Here is a 27,153-nt window from a genome sequence, read left to right as displayed (position 1 = left end):
TTTTCCAGTTAGTAATGGGAAAGTGGGAGGGAGAGAAAAAAATTCTTGTTAATAGAAAAAAAAGGAATAGAAAAGAAAAATACCCTGTCAAGGAACTGTAGAACATGTGTAATGTTTTAGCATCACTTTTCTCTACCAGCACATTTTTCTGAAGCCTTTATTGCCAGCAGGGAGGTTTGGAGCAGACGTGTTTAACTTTTGGCAGAACTTTTTGGTCAATTAGTCTACGCCTACTTTCTTTCCCTCCTCTAGGAGGGGGTTCAGGGGGCCAGGAGAGTGAGACACAGAAAAAGAAAGCTGGCCTAGTGGAAGAAGAATGGGAATGAGTATATTATGATTGCAGATATACATCAGGGAGCTGGGGAGAAACAGTTTGGAAAGTGTCTAGCATAGAGTATACAAAAGATCTGAAGTTGGGAGAGACCCCAGAGGCCATTTAGCCCATTCCCCCTTTTTTTTATAGATAAGAAAACTTAGGAATAATGAGGTTAAAATGACTTGCCCAAGCTTCAAAGGTGGGATTTGAATGCATGTTCTCTGATTCCAGAGGTGTTTTTTCCTTACTTTGGCAAGCCTATTAAATGCTGATTTTTTTTTCTTTTAAAAGAGGATGGATAAAGGAAAAAAAGGGAACTGAAACAAGTTCTCTGTGGCATTATGTCCATTATTCTGAAACTAAGGATTGCTTTTTATCATCAGAGCATTTCAAGTGCTTTCCTGAAAAATAGCTAAATCAAGCTTACTTATGTTTTAGAATGTGAAGATGATTGAGAAGCCAAATATGGGGGGGGTCTTCTCCATCTGAGCTGTAGCCAGACATCTGGTAAGGTGGGTTGGAGCTGTTCCTTGAGGGGCCTGTCCAGGCAGAGCTGTATTTTGAATTAACAGATTTTTTTTAATAAAACCCAATATTGCCGGAACTTAGAACCATCTTTCTGAGATTCCATTCCTGTCAGTGTTTGTACCCTTCAAGGGGAGTATGCTCAGTGCTTCAGACTTACTCCCCTCAGAATTTGGAGCTATTTATTTCTTGTGCTTTCCCATTCTTAGGCAGTCAGAGAGGTTCTGTATCCTTGGGATACTTTTTGAGGTTCACATATCTAGTTCTGGAAGGGAGCTTTGGAGTCCTTTTATATAAACTTCTTTTATTTTACAAATGAGGAAATGGGGGCTCAGAAAGATCCATGAGTTGTGCAAGGTCACACATGTAGTATTAAGATTTGAACCCTCATCCTTTGTGGAAAAAGTGGAATCTGAACCCCCTTCTCCTTGGTGCCAGATACCAATCCTCGTCCTTTGACTCTGGAGAAGGATGTTCACTTCAACTCACCATGCTGCCTCACTTGGTAGTTCAAAATACTTTCCACCTGGATTGGTGTGTAACTAACAGAATGAGGTAGGAATATTCTGATAAAAAAAAAGGACTAACTAAAGGGTAATCAGGAAGCATACCAAAGTTGGATATTAAAAATTACAATAATATACAAGAAAATTCTGTTTTTCCAAAGAGGCCACAAACAAAACATTGCTCAGCCAAGAGCAAATCTCTCTTTAATACTCATCACCATAAGACTCACAAAGGCTCACAGAACCTGTGTTTAGCCAATAACTGTGTGTTCCCTGTCCATAAAACTGCTTCAGTCTGACCTGTCAAAAATGTCCTTTGCTTTGAGTGACTCCAGGATAATGAAGTCTCAACATAATGGCACATGCTAAGCACTTCTTTTTTCTTTTTCTTTTTTCCATGACCAAAGTTGCTGTGTCTCCTAATCACATTCTACTTTTTATTTAGTTTCTGTCTTTTAGTGTTTCACAATAAAGAAACACAAACAGGAGATGAAATCTCTAACTGTTTTCTCCATATATGGTGAGGTCTGAGAGTGTAGATTAAGGCTCTCTAAGCAGATGGAAGGACTAGAGATCATAATTCGCTGCTTGAACAGGGAAAGGTCATGGTCAGTTCTCTACCCACAAGAAAATATTTGGATGTAACTTAAAAAAAATAGTCATTCTCATATTGCTGTCACAGTGGCGCAAAGTGGTGCCATTACTTTGGAGCCTCCTTTCTTATAAAGAGAGTCTATGGCCACCCATCGAGATGGCTTCACCTATAGGGACTTTCTCCGTTGAAGTTGGCTGGCAGTGCTTCATATATTTGCTTTTAAAAATACTTAATAGAGATGCTTTTCTTGGAAAAAAACCTTTTGCATAAGTAGACAGATTGTTGAGGGCATTTTCACTTCAATTACAGAAACAAGACCTGAAGATCCCTGTGCCTCCATTGGCCTCTACCATAAACAGCATCCCTCAGGAAATGACTCCTGTGAACATTTTTACATTCCTGAGGATAGTTTAGTATATATAATTATTTGTGAAATTAATAGTTTGGTTGTGATAAAAATAGATCCTTTGTATGCCTTATGATCTGTAATTCCTGCTTAGCACACAGGATTCATACATTGTGAGTGTGATTATTCCTGCCAATCAAATGTCTTTTAGAGCATGGGTTCTTAACTTGAGGTCCATGGACTTAAAAAAATAGACAAACTTTTTAAAAGATTGAAATATATTAAAATATAAGTGATATATTGATATTAATATAATCAATATATATTAAGTATTTATTTCATTATACTTGGTTCTCATTATATTCTATTTAGTGCACTTAAAAACAATTTTTGAAAACTTTTACCTTCCATCTTAGAATCAATACTGTGTATTGGTTTCAAGGCAGAAGAGTGGTAAGGGCTAGGAAATGGGGGTTAAGTGACTTGCCCAGGGTCACACAGCTAGGAAGTGTGAGGTCAGATTTGAAACTAGGACCTCCCATCTCTAGGTCTAGCTCTCAATCCACCGAGTCACCCAGCTGCTCCCTGAAAAACAATTTTCTGAGAAGGGATGCATATTGTTGTTCAGTTAGTGGTTGTATCTGATTCTTAGTGATCCAATTTGGAGTTTTCTGGGTAAAGATACTGGAGTTATTTGCTATTTCCTTCTCTAGCTCATTCTATGGATGAGGAAATTGAGGCAGACAGGATTAAGTGATTTCCCCAGAGTCAAATAGCTAATAAGTATCTGAGGTGAGATTTGAACTCAGGCCTTCCTGACTCCATGCTAAGCACTTTATCTACTACATCATATAGGGATCCATAGGCTTTATTAAATTTCAGAGATAAATGATATAAAAAAGATGACACCCCCTCCCTCTGTGTGTGTGTGTGTGTGTGTGTGTGTGTGTGTGTGTGTGTGTGTGTATTTTTTGGCCAAATGATGCCTTCTCAAATGGGAGAAGAAGAGAGAGAGGGAGGGAGTTAGCTGGGTAGTTTAATATAACAAATAAATTATATATATATATATATATATATATATATATATAAAATGTCAACCTCCTCTAGAGTTTATGAACTGTTAGAATAAGCACCAGGATTTCCTAAGGGGCTCCCTGAATATGAATGAGGAAGAGCAGGTACAAACTTTACTAGATTCAGATCCTCGAAGATTAGTAAGGTATGAACTCCTAGGTGCCTCTCAAGGGAGTGCATAGGGAAAAACATGAAAATTTGAAAAGAATAAGGAAAACAGTTTCTACCTTGGAATCTGTAATGGTATCTTTGAAGTCTCAGCCATCTAGAACATGATAAAATAAAAGACAAAAAGGGCTTATCTTGTGAAGCTAAAAGCAATGCTGTGATTAGCTCTAATCATGCCGCTCTTAGGAATTTTGTGTCTTTTACTGAAATTCTTTGATTTTGAAAGATTGAATAAAAATAAAAGTCACCATAAATGTCCGAAGGCCAGAAATATGCATAATATCAGAGAAAAGAAGAACAAAGATAAATTCTAATGAGGGAGGATTTAGGACCTTCTTTTTTTTCTTCCTTGGTATAGTTGGAATCTTTCTGGGAATATGTTTCTTCCTTCTCCTCCCATCCCTTTATCTTTTATGCAGAATTTAGTATATCCTTCTAATCATCCATATTAATGGTAAATGGATAATTCTGGCAATAAATCGCATATATTTTCATCTCTAAATGAAACCAAACAGCTATATTTTACAAAGCAACAAATGCCCACAGCTGGCTTTTATTCATTACCCTTGTTAACACCCTCCACCTTGGAGTCCAAAGTTGAATGAAAGGAAAAGCCGCTCAGACCACCCACTGGCTGAAGAACTCCCAGCCATTAGCTAAGCCCTCACCTTAACCTTGTGTCTAGAAAGCAAATGTGATGGATGACATTAAAAGCAGTTACACTGACCCCAGATTTTTAAATATTTTTTTTTCCACAGGAAAACAGGGATGAAAGAAAAATATTGTGTAAAGTATCCTCTCTTTTACTGAGAGTGGTTGAGGAATGGGGGGTTATGGTTAATCAAATCATCTGTTTAGTAGACAATTAGCCTAACAGGCTAGGGGGCACAGTGGGTCAGAAAAAACTCATCTTACTGAGTTCAAATCTGGCCTCAGACACTTACTAGTTATGTGACCCGGGGGAAGTTACTTAAACCTCTCTGCCTCAGTTTCCTTATCTGTAAAATGATCTAGAAAAGTATCTTAGACACAAAAACCTCAAATGTGGTCACAAAGAGTCAGACATGACTGAGAAAAAATGAATAACAAAGCCTAACAAAACTAGAGAACAGTCTGCAAGGTTTTGCCAAGGATCAGCCTTAATAGGTCCTAGGAAGCTCATTCTTTGTATGGTTGGATGATTGTACAAGTCCATACATCACTCCATGATGCCATTGGTCCTCTTAGAAAGTGAAGGAAGAGCAGCAACAACATGATAGGTTTAGAGCTAGAAGGATCCTACAGGTTGTCTTCCCCCTGCTCCCCTTCTTTTTACAAATATGGAAACTAAGACTCATAATTTAAGTGACTTGCCTAAACTTGCTGTGTCACAAATGGTAAAGACCAGTTCATCCGGCTCCAAATCTGATATTCTTTGAACGGTTTGCCTCTGCTGGGCTGTAAGTTGACTGAATTTTTTCACCATAATAGCTCTCAGAGGGACAGCTGGGTGGTTCAGTGAACAGAGACCTAGGAATGGAGACAGGAGGTCTTGGCTTCACATGTGGCCTCATATACTTCCTAGCTATGTGACCCTGGACAAGTCACTTAGCCCTAGTTGATTAGCCCTTAAAGCTCTTCTGCTTTCAAACTAATACATAGTATTGATTCTAAGACAGAAGGTAAGGGTTTAAAACAACAACTCAGAAACCAGCTACTAAATCACTGAGAGAATGCCCTCTAGGAATAAATCACAGTTCCATGAAATATTGCTGAAGAATATTATAGCATATATCATATATATTACCAATGAAGAAGTAATTATTATGATAAATATTATATTTTTACTTATTATTACATTAATATTACATTTCTGCTTAATATATGTCTACTCCCATAGTTTAATCCTTTGGTTAAAATTTTCAGTAGGCATGTTTGTATTTTTTCATGCCTCAAGGTCATCATTGTGGATGTGAATTTTTATAGTATCATGGATGTATGAATATGCCAATTAATAGAGATTCCTCATTAGAAAGAAGATAAATAAGTGAAAATTTGCTATTTTATTAATTAAATCCTTGCTAACTGTCATTAAGAGAAACTGTATGCATAGGCTACTTGGTTGTTGCAGGGTTGGGAAATCTGAAATAAAATAAGAGTCATAGATAGCTTATGAGATGACCGAGGAGGGTGAGTGTCTCCCCAACATTCTATACTGGCTCCTCTTCTTTTTTTCCCTCTATACTAGCTTGCTTGGTAATCTCATCAGTTCTCCTGGCTTTGCTTATTACTTCTATTTAGAGGACCCTCAAATCTAATCCCAATTCATTCTATTTCTCCTTCCAGTTATATCTTGCCTCTTGCTTTTAAGGGAACCGCCATATGCATAGTTACCAGGTCCCTCAGACTTGGGGTAATTCTTGATTCCTAATATCTGGCATCGTCATATCTTACCATTTCTACCTCCCCATCATCCCTCATAGATGTTCTCTTCTCTCCTCTGACACTTCCACCTAGTATAAGTCCTCATTATTTTGTGCTTGGACAATTGCAAACAGTCTTCTACTTGATATCCCTGTTTCAAGTGTTTTCCCCACTCTAACCCATCTTGCATGAAGCTGTCAAAATGTTTTTCCTAAAACTCAAGCCTGCCATCTCAATACCTGATACTCCAATAGCTCCCTTATTACGTCTAGGATCAAATGACAAAATCCTGTGTTTGTTATTTAAAGCCCTGTCCTATCTTTCCAGTCATTCTACACTTCTTTACAGTCAAGCTGTTCATCACTTAGTGTCTCTTGCCCTGTTGCCTTTTCACTAGATTGCCACCATACCAGATTGTTCCTCTCTCCCTACCTCCACCTCCTCTCTTCCCTGACTTCCTTTAATACTCAGATCCAAATCCCACCTTCTTTTTTTTAATAACATTATTTTTTTATTTGGTCAATTTCAATCATTATTCCTTGGTTACAAACATCATTTTCTGTTCCTCTCTCCCCTCCCCCACCCCTCCCATAGCTGACGCGTAATTCCACTGGGTATTACATGTGTCCTTGATCAGAACCCATTTCCATGTTGTTGGTACCAAATCCCACCTTCTGAAAGAGGTGTTTTCCCATTCTCTTCCCACTCCCCACCTCCAGTGTTGATGTCTTCCCTCTGCTACCACCTTCCATTTACCTTAAATGTATCCTATATACACATATTGTTGCACATTGTCTCTCCTAATAGAATATGAGACCCCTGAGGGCAGATTTTGCCTCTCTTTGTCTTCCTGGAGCTTAGCAGTGTGCCTGACACATAGTAAGCACTGAATAAATCAATGGTGGATATCTATAGATCTTTAACAAGTACAAATCCAACCACATCTTGATAGGAATCAAACCTCATTGATAAACAGTGATCATTATCGATTATGGACAAATACAGCAAATGCACTTCAGTGCTTGCTGTGGCCCCTCTTGGTCCTTCTGAAATCACTTAAGGACAGCTACCATGAAAGCTTCATTTGCAAAGCGTTGGTCTATACTTGTGGTGTCTAACAGATTTATCTTCAGCCACCCCTCCACAGCACAATGTGTCTGCCTTCACCACGGGCACTCAAAGGCATTTAAAATGATGACTCCATTCCAGAAGTGTATGATTCTTCTGACAAGTTTCAACTCCACTTGATTGAGTTATTTAACTGACTGGCAAACTTTTTTGATTGTCTTCATTTTGAATTAGAGAGTGGTAAGAGAATGAAGACAAGAAGACCAGGTGTGATGTTCTTGTAATGGCTTGGATTAGAGGGTATCAGGGCCCGAAGTACAGTGCCAGCTCTGTGAATGAATAGAAGGATACAAGGACCGATGTGAGGTAAATAGAAATGGTAGGGCTTGGCAACTGATTAGCAGTGATTGGGAGAGGAGAGTCAAAGATGACTAGATTTCGAGCTAGAGAAATCTGAAAGTTGAATGGTACCACCAATAAAAGTGGGGAATTTGCGATTTTTGGTGGGGTAAGATGAGTTCAACTTTAAACTTTTGGAGTTTGAGGTATTAGGACATCTCAGTAGATATGTCTAGCAAACAATTAAAGGTGTGGGACTAACATCCAGATGAAAGTTGGAAGTGGGAATATAGATTGAGGAGTTATTGGTTATATAATATGGTATCAGAGATCACTAAGCATGAAAATGGAGAGAGACAAGAGTAATAAGAGTGGAGCAATTTAGGGATAGAAGGAACAACAAACACCAAAAAGAGCAGTTTAAAACACTGATACATCAGGAAGAAGAAGCCATCCAAAGAGAAAGTATACTAAATAAGGAACTAACAATGTCATATATGGCAGTCAAATAAAAAGAGGACAGAGAAGGCCATTGAATCTGGTAACCAAGGAGTCCTTGAACCTGAAAAGAGTGGTTTCCATCATGTTTTGCAACCTGGCTTATACTCTAAATAAGTGCTTTTTAACAAGAAGATTATTTTTGTTGGCTAAGGCAGCTTCTGGGCTCTTTCATTCCCCTTATGGCAGGATAGTGTCTAATATATATTTTAATTATTGTATGTTAATTTTAATATTTACAGTAGCTATTCTGAATTGGTTAAACTCTAGGATACGAGTGTCACATACCATTTTCTTCTCTCTTCTCCTCTCTGCTTTTCTCCTTTCTTTCCCGTTCTGCTTTTCTTCTCTCCTCTCCTCTCTTCTCCTCCCTTCTCCTCTCCTCTTACCTGAAAGCTTCGTTAAACAAATTGTTTTGGAGTTGAAGCAATTTTCCCCATAACCTCCTCATCTTTACATTTTCTGATTTTTGTTTGTGTTTACTTTGACCTTTGGCACCACCAGCTGATGGTGTGACAGTATATAACCAACTGACTCTAATGATTGCCACCTTGTGAATCAGTTGCTTTATGTCATGATGTAGTCAACATTAAAGAAAAATATTATGTTTGATGATCACAATCAGAATCTGAGGCACTTTAGTATCACCAAACATGGGATTTGAGCCCCCAAAGAGCCACAGTTCAAATCCTAGCTTTGCTAGATAATGTCTAGGGCAGTAGTGTCAAACTCAAATAGAAACAGGAACTAATAATTCATAATAAGGATCCATGATGCCTTTATAATAACTTAGTTTAAAAATATAGTGTTATCTGTGCTTTTTTGTATTTTTGTTTTGTTGTTTTCCCCAGTTATGTTTTTTAGGAGGAAGAGTAAAAGGGGAAAGAGTAGAAGGAAGAGGAGGAGAAAGAGGAAGAGGGGAAGGAGGAGGAGAATATTTCAGTTGTTTTTCAGTTGTGTCTGACTTTTGTGACCTCATTTGGAATTTTCTTGGCAAAGATACTACAGTGGTTTGCTATTTCCTTGTTCAGATCATTTTGCAGATGAGGAAACTGAGACAAACAAGGTTGTGACTTGCCTGGGATCACGCAGCTTGTAAGTGTCTAAAATCAGGGAGTAGGGTTACTATACCTACTCCTTGACAAGAGGGAAAGAGAAGAAAATATGTGAAACTGTCTAAAACATTAATTTTAATGTTTTTTTCTTTTTTTAAAAATCCTTATCTTCTGTCTTAAAATCATACTAAGAGTTGGTTCCAAGGCATAAGAGTGGTAAAGGCTAATCAATTGGTGTTAAGTAACTTGCCCAGGGTCATCCAGGTAGTAAGTGTCTAAGAACATATTTGAACCCAGGACTTTTCATGTATAGGCCTGACTTTTTTGGGTCACAGAGCTGCCCCTAAAATCCATTATTTTTAAGCTGCCGAAAATCTGATTTTCCTTACCAGCACAGGCACATGGGTCAAACTGGATCTTTGTGTTCCATTTGGATTTGGTTTCCTATTGGAAATAATGCCATATAAAGTAATGTATTTGAGGTATGATACTTGTGTGATAGAGCTTTTGGTACCCCCCAAAACAGCACATCATTGTTGCCCAGCTACGTTGTGATACAGAGGGGACTCAATGAAATCAAAGATGTACATATATACATTCAAATGTGGAGACCTTCACCCATCCATTTCTAGAATGGAAACAGTCACATTAGCGCTCCAACTCCATTTTAGTTTAATACATTATGCACTAAAGAAATGATTTTTTTCCAGCTCTGTATTAATTCTGTGATTTCCTAAAGTGCTTCAGACTTATTTTTAATCAGCGCCTTTCTTTTCCCCAGAAAATCTCTCCCTCGCTGCCGAAGAATTAACAGGATGCTTTCCAATGAGTCCCTCCACCCTCCCCCATTCAGCCGGTCCAACTCACAAGCCTCCGTAGATAGTACTTCAATGGAGGATTTCTGGTGTGAAGTTGAAAGTATTAAAGAAAATAGCGAGGGTGGACAGGAAGAACAGACGGTGGCTGAGGTCAAGCCCGCTGACGGTGAGTGACATGCCACTTTGTTTTCCGGGTTATGATTTTGGTAGATATTTTTTATTGCCTCCCCTATTCCTTCCTGCCTCCCAAACACACACCAGAGTAAACCTGGCGAGCCACCGTACTGGTGACGTCGGGTTCAGGGAAGTCCCTGCCAATTTCAGGGTAACTTGAACTGAAGGAAGGTCACATTTCTCTCCCCTCCCCCCCCCCCAGCTGTGAGGATATTCAGGGAAGGAGGTCAGAGCCATTCATTTGCACTGACATCAGAGGGGCTACTTTTCCTAGGTAGAGCTTTTAGGCTTAAGAGCCCTGGAGAAAAGACTGACACAGCCCTTCCAGCTGCCCCCTGGGCTAGAAAAGAGCTTGACAGAGGCAAGGGGGCGCCCTTATGGAGTGAGTGTCCCAGCAAGAGAGCCCACAGAGCAGGGATCGTAGGCTTTCCGTATAGTGGAGAGGGTATGTGGGGCATCCTGGAGATACCTGCAGAGACAGTGCGCCTGGAGGCCAGAGGGTGCCAGAGGACCTCTCAGCTTAGACAGCTCTTAGACAGCCCACGGCTGTGGTGCTGATGCTGCCGGGATGAAGCCGCCTCTCGCCCAGGGGGGATGGGTGCTATTAGGTGCAGGTTATCCAAAGCCCTCTCTTCCTGGGACTCGGTAAGAGAAAAGAGAAAATGGAAGAGGCCCACGTCCTTGTGGAGCAGGTGTGAACAGGCCGGTCCCAAGGAGAAACTTGTTACACCAGGAAAGAGCTTTCTTTCTCCTCCACTTCTACCTTGGCCTATCCTGGAGGAAAGTTGGGTTTATCCGTAGTTTATTGAATTCACTGAATTCACACGGCTATGATTAACGGCTATGGGAAAGCAAGGCCGTGACTCAGATGGAAATGAAAGACAGCTCTTTCCTTCTGAATAGAGGGTTTCCTAGCTAATGAGGCACCTCACACTTGCCTCCAGTCTTCATGAGGCTCTTTCCTCACAAAGTCACTCAAGCATCAGTCTATACTGTAAAGAGGTGAGGTTATACGGCATTTTGGGAAGTGAGCAAAGACTTATGGGAAATGAAGTCCCGAGTTCAAGTCTCCATTTTTACACTTTCTATATCTCATATGTATTCTATATGGTCTCATATCTATATTATAGATGATTTATAGACTGTGTGCTTATAGTATATCTTACTCTGTTACCAGACCCGTGATTTCATGGGTGTGCAGCAGTCCCTGCAGGGCACTCTTCCCTAGGGGGGGGTAGACAGGCTGCCCGGTCCTGGAGGGCTCCCGGCTTGGCCTGGGATTGCCCCTAGGGCAGAAGCATCCATGTACCCAGGTCTTCCTGACTCTGAGACCATCCGCTTTGCGGGCAAGGACTGTCTTTTGCCTCTCTTTGAATCTCTGGCGCTCAGTGGAGTACTTGGCCCATACTATGTGCTAGTTAATAAATGATGATTAATTATTGATTCTTTGAACATTATGCTGGAGCAAGTGAGTCAGCTGCCTAGCAAGATTGTCAGAGATGCCATGGAGTTATAGCCTAACTGGATAATAACAATAGCTAGCTAAGATTTATGTGAGATTTTACAGTGTTCAGTGTCCCCATGGCTATCTCAATTTTTCTTCTTAACAGCCATATGAAGTATGTACTGGAATAAACCTGTCTTGGCCCCTAGGTGGCTAAAGCCACAGAGTGCTGACTCATCTTCCTGAGATCAAATCCAGTCTCAGATACTTCCTAGCTGTGTGAACCTGGGCAAGTCACTTAACCCTAATTGCCTAGCTTTTACAGCTTTTCTATTGAATCTAAGGCAGAAGGGAAGGGTTTAAAAAAATACCATCCCTCAGAAGAACTGATGCTCATCAGCATTTACTTGAAACATTAGAATTATTGCTTATATCTGTTATCTCATTAAAAAATTAATTCCCTTTCCCTAACAATTAGGTCTTGCTCATTCATCCATCTCATATCCCAGCCTCCCCTGAGTCTTGGACAACCTTCTTTGACCTGATGAAAAGTGGCAGAAGAGATGGGGGAGGGGTGCTCTCACTGGCCTCAGGCAAAGGTTTAGGGGGGTGGGCAGCAGGCAGGCAGGGAAATGTCCAGTGCATGGGTCAGTCTGGCTGCTCTCTGGGCTGACCATGAGCATGAATGTCATGGAAAAGTGGCTTGGCTCCTCTCAAATCCTCCTGCCCTCAGGGGTTTATTCCTAGGCTGCTCTCCTGATTCCTCTTCTTTTCTAAGAGGCTCTTAGGAGGCTACACTTTAATACATTATACTACAGGATGATGATTATTCTGAAGATCATTTTATTACCAACTTAATAACTATCTCCATGAAAACAAAACAATAAAACCACACTGGAAGCCATAAAATAAAAAAGTTACTCCCCTGGAATTTAGCTATCTTTTATGAGGAAGGGAAGCAGGAGGATCATACTTTTAAGCTGTAGACAGACAAGTCTTTTAGTATCCTGTGCCCCTCATTTCTGCTGTGCCATCTATTTGTAAGATAGGGCTAGTCAATCTTCCATCTTTGTTGTCATTGTTCAGTCGTGTCTGACTCTAAAAGACCCTATTTGGGATTTTCTTGGCAAAGATACTACAGTAGTTTGTCATTCCCTTCTCTAGCTCATTTGACAGTTGAGGAAACTGAGGCCAACAAGGCTAAAAGACTCACCGAGTCACACAGCCAGTAAGTGTCTGAGGCTGAATTTGAGCTCCTGAATTGAGCTCCTGAATTCAGGCCTGGCACTCCCACCTCCCCTGCCACGTAGCCTTTCCATCTTTAGACAGACTTAAATATTGTTATAACTACATCTTAAAGACTGATGATTTGTCTTAGTTGTCTCCATAAACTTCATCCATGTTGCAACTGGGGGAAAAGGAGAATAAAGAATTTGGATCATAAAATAACATGATCCTTGAGTGTGCAGGGAAGTTTGACTGGCCAAAAGGAGACACGTGTGTGTGTGTGTGTGTGTGTGTGTGTGTGTGTGTGTGTGTGTGTGTGTGTGTTGTGAGTCAGAAATGTGGCATAATGGATATAGAGTTGGAGCCCAGAAAGCCTAAATTCAAATCCCACTTCTGCCACAGTGGCTCTGTCACCTTGAACAAATCTCCTAACCTTTCAGTTCCTTAGGAAATTCTCTAAGAGTATGGATTGCCAAGAAGATGACTCACTCCATGGCTAGAGTGAGTTTCCTCACCTGGGAGTTCCCTCTACCATTAAATCACAGGTGCAGTTCCTATCCCTATTCTTTCAAGTTCTATACCTAAAACCACATTTTGTAATGCCTTCGACTTATCTAGATAAACAGCCTGAGGTATTCTTTCATGAAAAAACCAGAGGAAGACAAAAGCACTTTTGTAAACTTTGTCTCCAGGGATAAAATGCTGCATCGAGTCTTAAAGCTTAAAGGAAAACGTCATCCATTCAGATATTTGCTATGATTTAGGCAGGGGTGGAGCTGAAGTTTATCTTCGAATTATCTATGAGTTTACCCAGAACTCACAAAGTAAATGGATAGCATAAATTGGATTTCAAGTGAAATATTTACCTACTTAAGAAAATGCACTTTAGAAGTCTGCAATGACTATGCAAGCAGAGACCAGTGCTTCTAGGCCAGTGCTACTTCAAACCTTTTTAAAATGTTCTTTATTTTTGTGATGGATAAACATCAGCAGGTAGGGACGTGTTCATTGTCAGTGAACAGAAGAAGAGGAATGTTATGGGGCATCTCTGTCATATCCCATTTTGTGTGCATCTATTACACACACACACACACACACACACACACACACACATATATATTCCCTCTCTCTCTGTCTCTCTCTCTGTCTCTCTCTCTGTCTCTCTTCCTCTCCCTCTCTATATAGCACGTCATTATATATATAATGATATGTTACTCTCAACATTGCTTTGCTTGTCTGGGTTCCCTTCTTGATCCACCTTCTGCTCTCTCTTGTGAAAGAATATTTTGTTGTTTTTCCTTTTCTGTTCTCTTTAAAATACTATCTTTATGAAATATAATACAATCATTACACCTTACTCTCCCCCAATAAAAGTTCTCTTTTAGTGAATACAGTAAGACAAAACAAATTCACACATTGTCCCCATCAGAAAAACGTCTTGTTCTGAAGCCACCTCTGCCCAGAGGTTTGAATCACAGACCATGTTCTGGAGTAGTGGGTGGTCATTGCATTGATCATAATTCTTACATCTAACACAATTGTTTTCTTTTCCAGTGCTGGGAAGGAATTATAATACAGAAAGGGTCATATAAATTGTTCCTTGGGTTCTGTCCATTCTGCATAGGTTTATACAAGTTTCCTCAGCTGTCTCTGAATCTATCTCTTCTGCTGTTTCTTCTGGCACAATGATATTCCATTCTGTTCCCTTACCATAATTTGCTCAGCCATGATGGGCACTCCCTCACTTTCCAATTCTTTGATACAACAAAAAGTGCGGCATTAAATGTTTTTATGCATCTAGGTGTTGTTTTTCCTTTTCTCTAAGAAGCCTAGTAGGATTTTTTTTTTAAACCCTTACCTTCCGTCTTGGAGTCAATACTGTGTATTGGCTCCAAGGCAGAAGAGTGGTAAAGGCTAGGCAATGGGGGCGGGGGGGTCAAGTGACTTGTCCAGGGTCACACAACTTGGAAGTGTCTGAGGCCAGATTTGAACCTAGGACCCTGTCTCTATGCCTAGCTCTCGATCCACTGACCTACCCAGCTGCCTCCTCCTAGTAGGATTTCTAATCACTCTTACCTGTTCATGAACTAGGATCTTTTTTAGGGAACACTTAGAATAATTTTAGTTCCTGGATATATGATACACTTTATGCCATTTGACATTTAATTAATCAGAACTCCCTATTACTGCTTATGTCTATAGTACAGTGAATGAAAACTGGTATTCATTATAATGACCTTGAAGCACTGTGAATTATCTCGACTGCCTCTTGAATCATCAAAGATTAACATTGAGTTAAATTTTTGTTATGGTATTATGTCTATTTAATTCTAATTCTTTGGGAAAATGTTCCTACCCCAAGAAATGAAGGGCGTCATTCCTGACAGATGTAGGAGATTGTAGGAGTAGAACACAGAATAAATATGGTGCCAGAATCAATTGATATATGACCTAATTTTGCTGCTTTACTTTTTTCCCCTCCTTAAAAAAAAAAATCATTTTAAGGGTTGGCTCACTGCAGAGAAGAGGGGGATTGATTTTTTTTGAAGTGATTAAAAATGGGTATCAATAAAAAATTTTGAAAGAACATCTTATTGAATGCCTATAGAGAGTCATATATAGAGATATAGTTACACACCATATCTATCTGCCTATCCATCTGTCTTTTCACACGGTATATTGGTATATACCTGAATTTAAGAAACAGTATGACATAATGGATACTGCTGGTTGGTCTTGGAGTCAGGAAGGCTTGAGTTCAAGGCCTACTTTTACCATATACTGGCATTGTGACCCTGGACAAGACCCTTAACCTCTGAAGGCCCCAAGGAAATTCTCTATTACAAAAAGATTACATAATTGCAATTCTCTGTTTGCATTGGTACAGGAACTTCTCACACAAATGAAATATCAAACCTTTGTTCAAATCCTACCTGCTCATTTCACTCTTAAAATTTTCATTTAGCCTTTCCATGTTTTTAAAAAAGTCACCTGCTCATCATTTTTTATAGCACAATAGTATACTATCACAATCTTACAAAGCAAGAGAACGTTACATACAGCAGCATAAATATTGTTTGAACAATGAATTGTGTGTGTCCACCTCCAGAGGAAGAAGTGATAAACAGAAACAAGCAAGGCATAGTTTTATATATATATTTATCTGTTTGTCAACTGATGCCTTCTGTAGTGTGGGAAAGGAAGGGAGGGAGACAGACAGAGACAGAGTAAAAGTAAGAAAGACAGAGAGAGAGAGACCAAGATAGAACAGAAGGGGAGAGAGAGAGAGAGAGAGAGAGAGAGAGAGAGAGAGAGAGAGAGAGAGAGAGAGAGAGAGAGAGAGAAGGGGGGTAGGGAGAGAGAGGGAGGGAGAGAGAAGGGGAGAGCGAGAGTGCAATATGGGAATTTTAATGGAACAAATGGATTAATTTTTAAAAACCCAACATACATCTTACCTGCTAAACATGCCAGTTACAGGACTATAGGCAGGGTGCTTCAACTTTGCTTCAGTTTCTTATTCAGTTAAAGGTGATTGGATTATTGTGAAGCTCAAATGGAAAAGGGGAGTCAAAGTTCTTTTTCTTTTGGCAATGTTCATTTAACCAGAATATTTAATTCACCTGGCCAGACTATATACTAAATAATAAGAATCTACTTACTTGAAATGCATTAAGTATGGATTTCTTAATTAACTTTCTACAATATATATAGTGGATAAATTCTAACAAATTCTTGAAATAATTAATCAGAAATAGTAAGCTTTTTCATTTTGTTTTATTGATTTCGATATTGTGTTTTCTAGCTAATTTCTAGCTAATACCTCTCTGGTAACCCTTTTGCAGAAGGAGAACTTGAAGCTGAGTGGTTGCAAGATGTGGGTTTATCAACACTAATCTCAGGAGCTGAAGAGGAAGATGGGCAAGCCTTGCTTTCCACCTTGACTCGAACCCAGGCAGCTGCAGTTCAAAAAAGATACAACACCTATACTCAAACCATGAGAAAAAAGAACAAGCACTCAGTCAGGGATGTCCGAGACATCTTTGGAGTTGCTGAGTCTCCGGTAACTAATGAATATGTTTTCTAAAAATGTTTTATTGTTTGTTTTAAATTGAAAGCAAGGGCTAGGTAAGGCTTAATCAATGCATTTTAATTGGAAAGAAAAGGACAAGAAGCATAGTACAATGTTTTACAGATCGTGACCTAAAAATGATAAAACTGTATTCTTCATCTTCATTCTCTCATCCAAACTCAAATTCACTCCCTCTTTTCCTGGAAGTTGGAGAGTTATTTTGGCACTGATGTGAATTTTTGTTGGCATGAAGCACTGAGCTATTTACTTACTAATCTAAGCATTGGGGTGAAACCCTGTGATCATATGATTAATGAGAGTATGCACATGGCATTAAAGGTTTCTCTCTCTCTCTCTCTCTCTCTCTCTCTCTCTCTCTCTCTCTCTCTCTCTCTCTCTCTCATCTCTGTCTCTGTCTCTGTCTCTGTCTCTGTCTCTGTCTCTTTCTCTCCCCTCCTCTTCCCCTCCCTCCCTTGGTCTTAGTATCAATTAGAAAACAGAACAGTGGGCAAGGACTAGGCAATTGGAGTTAAGTGAAATTAGAGTTTAATGATTTGCCCAGGATTACATAGCTGGGAATTGTCTGAGACTAGATTTGAACCCAAGTCCTCCCAACTTCAGTCCTTGCACCCTGCATACTGTGCTACCTAGCTATCCTTGACCTTTATATTTCTTATTAAAGCAAATCATTTCAAAGAAAGAGACACAGAATTTTAAATCAAATATTATACAGGTAAATGAATGTTCTAAAAAGATATATCAAATATCAAACAACACACGTCAAATATTTAGTGAAAAATAAGAGATTTGATTCCATAATTAATAATTTATTTATAGCTATTTTATGGCCCCAGTTTTCCAAGTAAGTTCATCATTTTGTATGGGAACTTGTTTCTATTTCTATTTTTTGATTTGTCATCTATCCAATGCATTTATTCATTCATCTTTTTAATCCTGATCTGAAACTATCTTTCTGACCTTGGGAAACTCATCTTGAGCCTTGAACCTTTTGGTTGTTTAATTTTCTCATCTGAAAGAAAAGGGGATTAGATTAGTTTAGAGATTCTCAATAGCCTTCTTTGTACCATGGGCCCCTTTGGCTTTAGCCCTACTGAGTCTCACAATCACTTTCCAGCAAAACAGAATGCATAATGCTGTCAAAGGAGATTGATATGAATAGAGAAGAGAGCACTCAAAGCGGATAAACTTTCTCAATTTTATGATTTTGTCATAAATGAACCAAGTCTTCCTTACTCAAGAAAGATAACAAAAGGATATTTGTCATTTGATATCTATCTAAATTATTAGCACATTTTCTTAATTCTTTAAATTCATTTTCATTTAAATTATTTCATCCATTTTCATTTCAATTAAATGCATTTAATTATTCACTTCATCAGTACACATCAGATTTGGAAAGTAAATTAGGAACTTGGCTTTGGATATAATAACACTTGGTGTGAAGGTGGAACATCCTGGAGATATCTTAATAACAGCAATTGTAGTTATTTTTGTCTGGTATAATAATTAGAGTGATGGCCAATATTTATATTGTTTTTAAGATTTGCATAGTTTCCATTTGAGATGAATAGAGTAAACATTTCACTGAACCCAACCCACACAGTACTTCTCTTCCTCCTTTCTCTTTCTATTATTTGCTTTCTCCTCCTCCCTCAATAAAAGACTAATGTGCCTGAGTTTTCTCCTTCCTTCTTTGAGTTGAGAATATAACCCTTTCTGAGTTGTTCTCCATTCCTCTTTCCCATGTAGACATCACAGATGCCATTGGTGAATAATTAAGACAACAGAAATTTAAGTGAGATTAATTTACATCTTATAGAAAACTCCAGACTCAACATTTCAGTTTAATGGCTTCTGGTTCCATGCTAATAAATCAACTTAGTTCACTTCCTCAAAGTCTTTTTATTTAGACTTTCCTAAAAAAAAAATTTAACTTCAAGTAAAATGAAATTTTTACACACATAATTAGGAAGAAAGAGGATTGAACTCAAAACTGTAATCTCTATTGGGTATAGCTTTTATTTTTGTATATATAATTAATTCAGCATATTTATAGTTTTTAAGCACAATGGCATGATAAATTGAATAATTAGGAATTATGTAACCTTGCTTCACTCCTTTGTTAAAGAAAAGTGTAAGTTGTTTCTATTTCTATGATTAAATGAATAAGTGAATAAATAAGCATACATTATTAAAAGTTTATTATATGCTGGTCTCTGTGCCAAACAATACAAATATATAAAAGTCCTTTATCTCAATGGGCTCTGCAGTAGTAGTCGTAGGAGCAGCAGTGGTGTACCTGGTAAAGGTAAGGGCCCTTAGTTTACATTAGTAAGTTGGATGACAGTACCAGAGGTTTGTAAGACACAGAGGCAGGGCAGTTACTATGATTTGAAGAGCATTTAGGGAATTGGCCTTATGGTCCTTCATTTCACAGGAAGAAATACATTTGTTGAATTCTACTTCAACCAAGCCTCATGAGCAGTCATTCTGCCCAGGGAAGAACAAGAGGGAAGGGTGCCCCCATTGGTTCTGGGTCTTCCTGCCCCTCAGCCATGAGAAGAAAGGGAGACTTGGGTAAAGAGCATCAGTTCTGGTTCTACTAATCTCATCATTTGGCCTCTTAGAGAAGTCTAGCTTGCTGAGTAGTCCTTAGCTCCCTTGTCTGATCATTTGAGACTTTTTATTCCCTTCCACAAATACTGTGGATTCTATAGCCATTTTTGATCTATGATTTTTTTTTTGTAAGGAGAACTGATACTGTGTAAAGCTCTTGAATTAACTACATGCTCAATATGAGTCACTAGTATGATATAGAAGCTAAAAAAGTTAATCCAATGTTATGAATGGCATAATGGGCAAAACACGGAAGGTGATAGTCCTTAAGACTAAACCTGCAGTGTGTTATTTATTTTTTGGTGCTATATTTTAGGAAAGACATTAGGGGGTGACCAGAATGGTAAAGCAGTGAAAGGCTTTGAAATCATGTCATATGAGGATTTTTTTATATAACTGGGGTGCATGTGTTAGCTGTCTTCCAATGTTTGAGACCCTCACCTATGGAAAATGGATAGAGTTGCTCTGTATGGGCTCAGAGGGAAAAATGAGGACAGGGTAGAAGTTGGAAAGATAGATCATCACTTGATGTAAGGGAAACCTTAATAGTTAGAGGTCTCTAGGAATAAATGTACTTCCTTGGAAAGGAATACCTTGGTTTTCAGTGGAGATTTTTAAGTCAAGGCAAATGGCTTCTTGTTGGAAATGTTATGGGATGTACAGTATTGGAGGAGATGGCCCCTAGAGTCTTCTTTTTACCCTGAGATTATTTGTCTTTATGAGTCAGAATAGTATGAAATAAAGCTGGAAAGGTAGGGGAATGGCGCATTATGGACTACCTTGAATGCCACACTAAAGAGTTTGAACTTAACTTGATTAGGCCAAACAAAGGCATTTAAGAATGTTGAGTAAAGAAATAATAACGAGCCGATCTTTATATCAGGAAGATAAATCTGGCAGTGGTGTGTAGGATGGCCTTAAATGGGAATGGAGAAGAAGTGGAGAAAAGTATTAGGGAAAGACTTCATTAGTCTATGTAAGTGGGTAATAGCTATGGGAATAGAAAGACATTTTCAGGTGAAATCAATGATTGTAATCCATTTATCAGCAATTCTTTGGGTTTAGTCATTCTAGTTACAAATTGACCAGACTGTACCATCATTCATCCCAGATCTCTCCATCACAAAGATGTTGTAAAAGTCCTTGTTGAATGCCTTGCTGAATTCCTGATAAACTATGTCCACAGCATTCCTGAGATCTATCAGTCTAGTAAACTCATCAACAAAGTAAATGATGCCATATACCTCAAACATAGACTAACGTAGGAGTCTCCTCGCTGGTTTTCCTGCTAGGTTTTCCCAGCAATATCTCTCATGCATTTTATAATGGAAAGAATACTGTCTTTGAATTTAGAGTGAATTTTGTCCTAAACCCTTCCCCTTCCCACCCACCCCCCACTCATTCCTTCTTGGTTCTTTTCATCTTGACTTAATCTAACATCTAGATGCTGCATGGAAGGAGAGGGTCTTGTAATCAGAAAATAGCATTCTTAGCTGTAGGTATGGTTCTTACAAAGAAGAGAAATTGCCTTCTTTTTCATAGATAAGCAACATTTCTCTTGTTTATGTTTCTTTATTTCATTTAGTTCTGTTGTGGCCCTTAAAGAAAACAGATGCTAGAAAAGGGGGTGGGGAGTGGGGCACTTCATTTAAAAAAAAAGAATACTCTCTACCCAAAGAGATATCTTTTGAGTGCCTTTTGTAAAAGGTAAACATATTTTCTAAATACTTTTTTTGAATCCTGCTGGCTTGGTCCCTCTTATAATAGCTCCCAGCTGTTTACAGCAGTTTTTATCTTTTATGAACAATGGCAAGAACACATTCTGCTTAACCACCCGCAAACCTAATTTTTGCTGCCTGCAATTCATCCAGAGAATGTGTACTGCTTGTGGCTGGTAGGGAGGGGAGTGAGAAGGGAAGTATTTTGGGGTGTTGTTGGAAAAGTGAAGCTCTGAGACACTGGACATGTCTACACATCCCAACAATGGCTGAATCCTAATCTCTTTATTCCATGCTTGTTTCCTTTGTGCTTTGTGGTGAGTATTAAGATTTGTTCAATTGGTTCTGTCCGCTGGCCCTGTGGTCTGTTGCTTGTCTTGTATGACTTGTCAAAATGGAACAGAGGGCTCTACGGGGACATAGCTATCTCCTCCGCCTCATCTTTCTGCTATTCCTATTTCCTCCTCTGACGGAAGTTCCTCTGCTCTGCATGTCACTGAACAACGACTGCTATTTTCATCTTTAACGATGCTTAACTGGAGAGCAGAATCCCAGATGCAAAAACATTTACCAGACACTCTAGTAAATATTTCTTAGCCAGATTGTGGAGTATTTTGTTCAAGGTAAAGATAAAAAACAATTAACATTAAAGCAAAATATCTTATTGTGGTGGTTTGTTTCAGTTCAACTTGAATCATTCTTTCCATGCTCCTCAAAAAAAATTAGTATTGTAATACATTCCCTCCTAAATGCTGCATGAAGTTTTTCCTGATCCCTTACCTATCTCCTCCAAAAGAAATTACTTCATATTTTTTTGTGTCTATATCCCTACATGTTGTCTTCTATGATAGAAAGCACTCTTTCTGAAGACAAAGTGTTATCCTGTCTACTCATAGATTTCAGAGCATCATTGTATGTTATTGGGAGAAAAACTGGAAAGAACCTAAATGTTCGAAAATAAATAAGTGGTGGTAGGATAACATACCACACAAAAAACAATGTGGTATAGACAGGGTCAGCCTCAAAGTTGAGAAGGCCAAGGATCAAAGATGTGTGGCTTTGGGCAAGTTGCTCTAAGATGCAAAAAAGTGTCTGTCTGTGTTGGTAAAACAAACTTTTTCACAAGGAATTCCCTATACTAGTGAAATTATAGGCCTACCCAAAAGAAAACATATCAATTGGCCATTAAGTAGTTATTAAGGGACTGATATGGGCCAAGTACTGGGAACAGAGTCAAAAGCAAAATAACTATTTGACTTGCACTCCTGCTCACCCTTAGGCCCTAGTCAACATACCAAGATGATCATAGTCACATGCAATTTATGTTATTCCCTTCAGTCCTGATCTTTCTCTGTTCGATACAAATTGGATTTTTTCCTCAGCGTGAAGCAATTTCAAGGTCACTGGAACTTAAGCAAATGGAGAGAAAATTAATTTCCATTTTCCTTTGCCTATTAACATCTGCAGCATTTAAGTCTATATTATCCCTTTGTTCAAAATGTGTTACAGACATTATTAACTCATTACTTTTCACAACCACATTTTCTGTCACTCAGATCCAAAACTCTCATCTTTGATTCCCCTCCTTTATCTTAGATATCAAGCCAGTTATCAAATTTTCTTTGATATTTCTCTCACATCCCCCCTTCCTTTTCCATTCCCATTGCTGATACCTTAGTTCAAGACCTCATTACTTTGTGCCTATAATAATTTATACATGTGAATTATGATGGTAGCTTCCCTGACTATAGTCTTTTCCCTTCCCCTATCACCTCCACTTCTTTGCAAGAGAATATTCTTTTTAAATTCCATCCCTGTACAGAAATCTCCAAAGGCTTCCTATTTCTGATTCTAACAAGTCTAAATTACTTTGCTTGGCTTTCAAAGCTTTCCATAATTGCTCTAACTCTGTATATCCAACTTAATTTTCTATTTTTCCTCTACATGGTACCTTTAATTCTAGGTTAAACCAGGATAATGTTAACTGACAGACCAGTATGTGAAGACTTCCCCAGGTGGAAGGGGTGGATAAGAACAATTTGTTCCAGTAATCATGAGAAGTTAATGGAAGAGGGCATTGTGGAGTACTCAGAGGTTGGTCAGACATCAAAGATGGCAAGGTCATCTACCACATCTTGAGCCATCATCAGTCATCTTGTCTTTTGTCTTTGGACTGGACTTTGATGGCTTTGGAAGAGAGAATGAGGTCAACAACTCTGTGTGACTGTCTCACTTTAAATCCAACTTAATGAGTCAGAAGACATCATTCAACAATGTCATTTTGGTCCTCTTTAGGTACAAAGGACAGCAACCAACCAACCAACCTTTACTCCAATAAGTTCAGTCTCTAACCACTAAAGCCTTTTCCAGTTCTTCCATTTTATATCCATGCCACTGGCCATGCTCTTAGTCTCAACTGGAAGGCCCTCTCCCATCTACTACTGATCCAAAGTCTTTAGACCTAGCTCAAGTCCCATTTCCTTTCAGACGTCAGGATTCCTTTCTCTAGCTTTTATCAATCATCTTCTCCTACAAAGTCATCAAGCCAGATACTTATTAAGCCAGTTAGTGTTTAATTACTCCAGACCTCATACTCCCATTCTATGACCAATAGTTTTATATAACAGTAAGATTTTAAGCCTATTTTATCAATATACATGATGTTTAAAACTGTGAAGTAGAAAAAAGCTGAACTCTGTAATTATAATGACCAAAGTTAGATACTTCTTTTCTTTTCAGAAGTGGGAGATACGCCATCAGACTGAGTTGGTACTTTAGTCTCTCTTCCACTCTCTCTTTCTACTTGTCTCTTATCTTTTCCTTTCCCGTTATTGGGAGTAAATTAAGATTAGACCTAATTTGGGGTTTAGCCATACAGAGGTAGGAAAACACAATCTCTCTTCTTCTTTCTCTTGATCATCACCACATCTTCTTTTTGGAACTCCAACCTGCTTCCTCCTTCAACTGTCACTCTTGGTTTTCCCAGTTTTCCAAAGTAGATCTAGAGGACAGGATCTAACCAGCCTCTCAGATTCGAAAGGCTTCCCTCCAAGAGACACTTGACAGTTGGAAGTTCAACTCCTTCAAGTTCCTCAACATTCCCTTTAGGAACTTTGCTCAAGATTCCAAGTGAGGCCTCACAATTGATCTCACACTCTCTTCACTCTGTCCTTAGTTTACTAAACACCAAATTAGGTCTAATCTTAATTTATTCCCAATACCACCCTTCCCCTTTTGAGTATTTGGTACAAAGGATGACTGGCTGAATCAGAGAGCAGAGAGGGATATATTCAGAAGCAATGCTGATATAAATGAATAAACAAAATAAAGGACTTTTATTAAATGTTTACTATGTACCAAGTATTATGTTCCTTGCTACATATTTTTGAAAAAATATTTCAAGAAGTGGACATGAGATTTCACTAGTTTAGGGCCCTCACAATGAGGGGACTCTACCAATGCAAATCAGCAAATTCTCTGAATCTAAAGTTGTTCTTGGCCACAGGAAGCTTCTATTCTAAAGGATGTAATATATGCACTAATAAATAAGTACAAGATACTACAAAGTCATTTCAAGAAGCAGATAGCACCGATGTCTGGGGAAATCAGAAAATGTCTTATAGAGGAAGTGGCTCCTCTGCTATACTTTAAAGGAAAGTTTTCAAAAACTTCAAAAGAAATGAGGTGGAAGGGAGGATGGTATTCCAGACATGAAATGACAGCTGGTTCAAAATCTCAAGAGGATGCTGGAATGGCCTTTGTATGAAAAAGCTCCAAGTTCATTTTGGAATGGTGAATATGGGGAGGGAACTAATGAAATTGAAGAAAGGTAGTTCTGGAAGCCATATGTTGGAGGCTTTAAACTCTAGCAAGAGGTTTGTTGTTTTTAAAATTTTCGTAACAATAGGGAGTTGCTAAAGATCTTTTTAGCTGGAGTATTACAGTTTCTAGGATTATAAATTTGGCAGCTATGTGGAAAATAGAATAGAGAGAAAAGCCTGGAAGAGCTGGGAGGCTGCTGTGGTAATCCAGTCAATAGGTGTTGGAAGATGTAGATGTAAAGCCAACAAGACTTTTCAAATGACTGGTTAAGGGTGGATGAAGAGAAGGAAGGCTCAAGAATGGCTTAAGGTTTTGAGCATTGTTATTTGGGAGAATGGTGGTATTGTGGAAAGAAAGTTTGGGAGAAGAACAGGTTGGGGGGGTGAAATTTTACAAGTTGCTCTTAGAAAGTATAGTCTACTTTGGGAATATGTTCTGGGATCTCACCCCCTCTACTAACTGAACTTGTGTTAAGAAGGTGAAGATATGTATGTGTGCAAAAAATATTTCTAGCAGTTATTTTTGTGGCAGCAAAGAATTGGATGCCAGTGATTGGAGAATGGCTAAATAAATTGTTATCTGTGATTATGATGAAATATTGTATTATATGAAATGAGGAATAAGATGGTTTTATTTATTTATTTTTTTTTATAAAAAACCTTCCCTTATTTCAGTATTTTGTATTGGTTCTAAGGCAGAAGAGCAACTAGGCAATGGGGGATAAGTGACTTGCCCGGGTCACACAGCGGGAAAGTGTCTGAGATCAGATTTGCACCCAGCTCTCTTGGCCTGACTCTGTCCATATGAGTCACCTCGCTGCCCTCTGAGCAAGACAGATTTTGAAAAACCCAGTAAGACTTATGTGAATTGGTGTGAAATGAAGTGAGCAGAACCAAGAGAACATTTTACATGGAAATACATGACAGCAATATTGGGAACGACTTAGCTACTCTGATCAATACAACAATCCAAGACAATTTCAGAGAACCCATGATGAAAAATGCTATACATTTCCAGGAAGAGAACTGATGGACTCTCAGAATAAGTTGAAGCATAATTTTTTACTTTATTTATTTGTGTGTGTGTGTGTGTGTGTGTGTGTGTGTTCCTTTGCAACATGACTAATATGGAAATCGGTTTTGCATGATTGCCCTGGCTCTCAATCCCCTGACCAGCTAGCTGCCCCCTGAGGTATGCTTTATGGAGCTTGCCTCAGGGGTTATAGCTCTGCTCATGGTCATTGTTACCTCTAGATGTGATATCTTATTGATTTGTTGGAAAATGTAAGGAAGTCTTTGAACGGCAGTTGTCTTATGCTCAGGACTGAGATGCAGGTGGCACTACCAGGACTTTATTTTGTGTGTGTGTGCAACGTGTATATTATTGATGTAATAAAGGGATATGTACTCATCCATCATTTTCATCTTGCTGCTGCTTTGCCATGCACACATTTCTTAGCTTCGGTGCTTGCTGGAATAAAAGTTGCTGTAAGTTGGAACTTTTTTACAGTTGTTTAGAAGTGTCATGTGTGTGTGTTTTTTTCCTCTCCAAGATTTAACACACAGTAAATAACATTCAATAAATAGCAGCATCGTGGCAGCTAGAGATAAGGCTTTAAAAAAAGGATAAGAGCTATCTTTGAGTATAGTGGAGAATCTTGGAGCCAGACACATAGTGGGAATAAATAACTGTAGCCTCAAACTTTTGATATATGTGTAATGTGGAAAGGACTGCTGGCTAAACAGAAACCTTCCCAGCCATATTTGCACATGTAAAACATGAGCTTTTCTAGGCAGGTCATTTTAAACTATGAGGAAATATTTGTGTCTGTGCTTGCATAATCTGTCTTTGTATGTGTAAGGGCAATTAGGTGATGCAGCAAATAGAGCACCAGACTTGAAGTCAGGAAGGCCTGAATTCAAACCAGGTCCCAAACTCTTACTAGCTGAGTAATCCTGGGCAAGTCATTTAACCCTGTTTGCTAATGTTCCTCATCTGTAAAAGGAGCCGAGGAAGGAAATGGCAAACCCCTTCAGCATCTTTGCCAAGAAAACCCCAAATGGGGTCAAGAAGCGTCAGACTTGACTGAAAATGACAAAACAACAATTTGTGTGTGTACACAACACCAGCCAGGCATTAGACTCATGTACCAAGGCTGCCATCATCCACATTTATCTGACTTCCTTATATTATTCCAGACTTATTCAATTCCCTCTGAGATCTTAAAAGATAAAGCAATTCTGAAGAGCCAAATGCTTAGCTCCTTAATAGGCATCACCTTACAGTAGTTTGAATGGAGGTCAGTAAAACTGTAATTTAATATAAAATAATGAAATAGAATGTGACTGTAT

At 38.8% G+C, this 27,153-nt stretch overlaps 1 protein-coding gene across 6 annotated transcripts in view; it reads left to right on the top strand.

Annotated features, from left to right (window-relative positions):
* ARHGAP28 (Rho GTPase activating protein 28) overlaps positions 1-27,153 on the top strand; it is a 195,660-nt gene that overhangs the window by 118,736 nt on the left and 49,771 nt on the right. For 5 of the 6 annotated variants that reach the window (XM_007487690.3, XM_007487692.3, XM_007487693.2 and 2 more), the window contains 2 exons: positions 9,675-9,877; positions 16,399-16,616. In XM_007487690.3, coding sequence (XP_007487752.1) covers positions 9,675-9,877; positions 16,399-16,616 — 421 coding nt within the window. Of the gene's footprint in view, positions 1-8,849; positions 8,934-9,674; positions 9,878-16,398; positions 16,617-27,153 lie in introns of those variants that run through there. The other variant, XM_007487694.2, reaches the window with a different exon arrangement.

This window comes from Monodelphis domestica, chromosome 3 (assembly GCF_027887165.1).
Source record: "Monodelphis domestica isolate mMonDom1 chromosome 3, mMonDom1.pri, whole genome shotgun sequence".
NCBI lineage: Eukaryota > Metazoa > Chordata > Mammalia > Didelphimorphia > Didelphidae > Monodelphis > Monodelphis domestica.
This window is presented reverse-complemented; position numbering and strand designations above follow the sequence as displayed.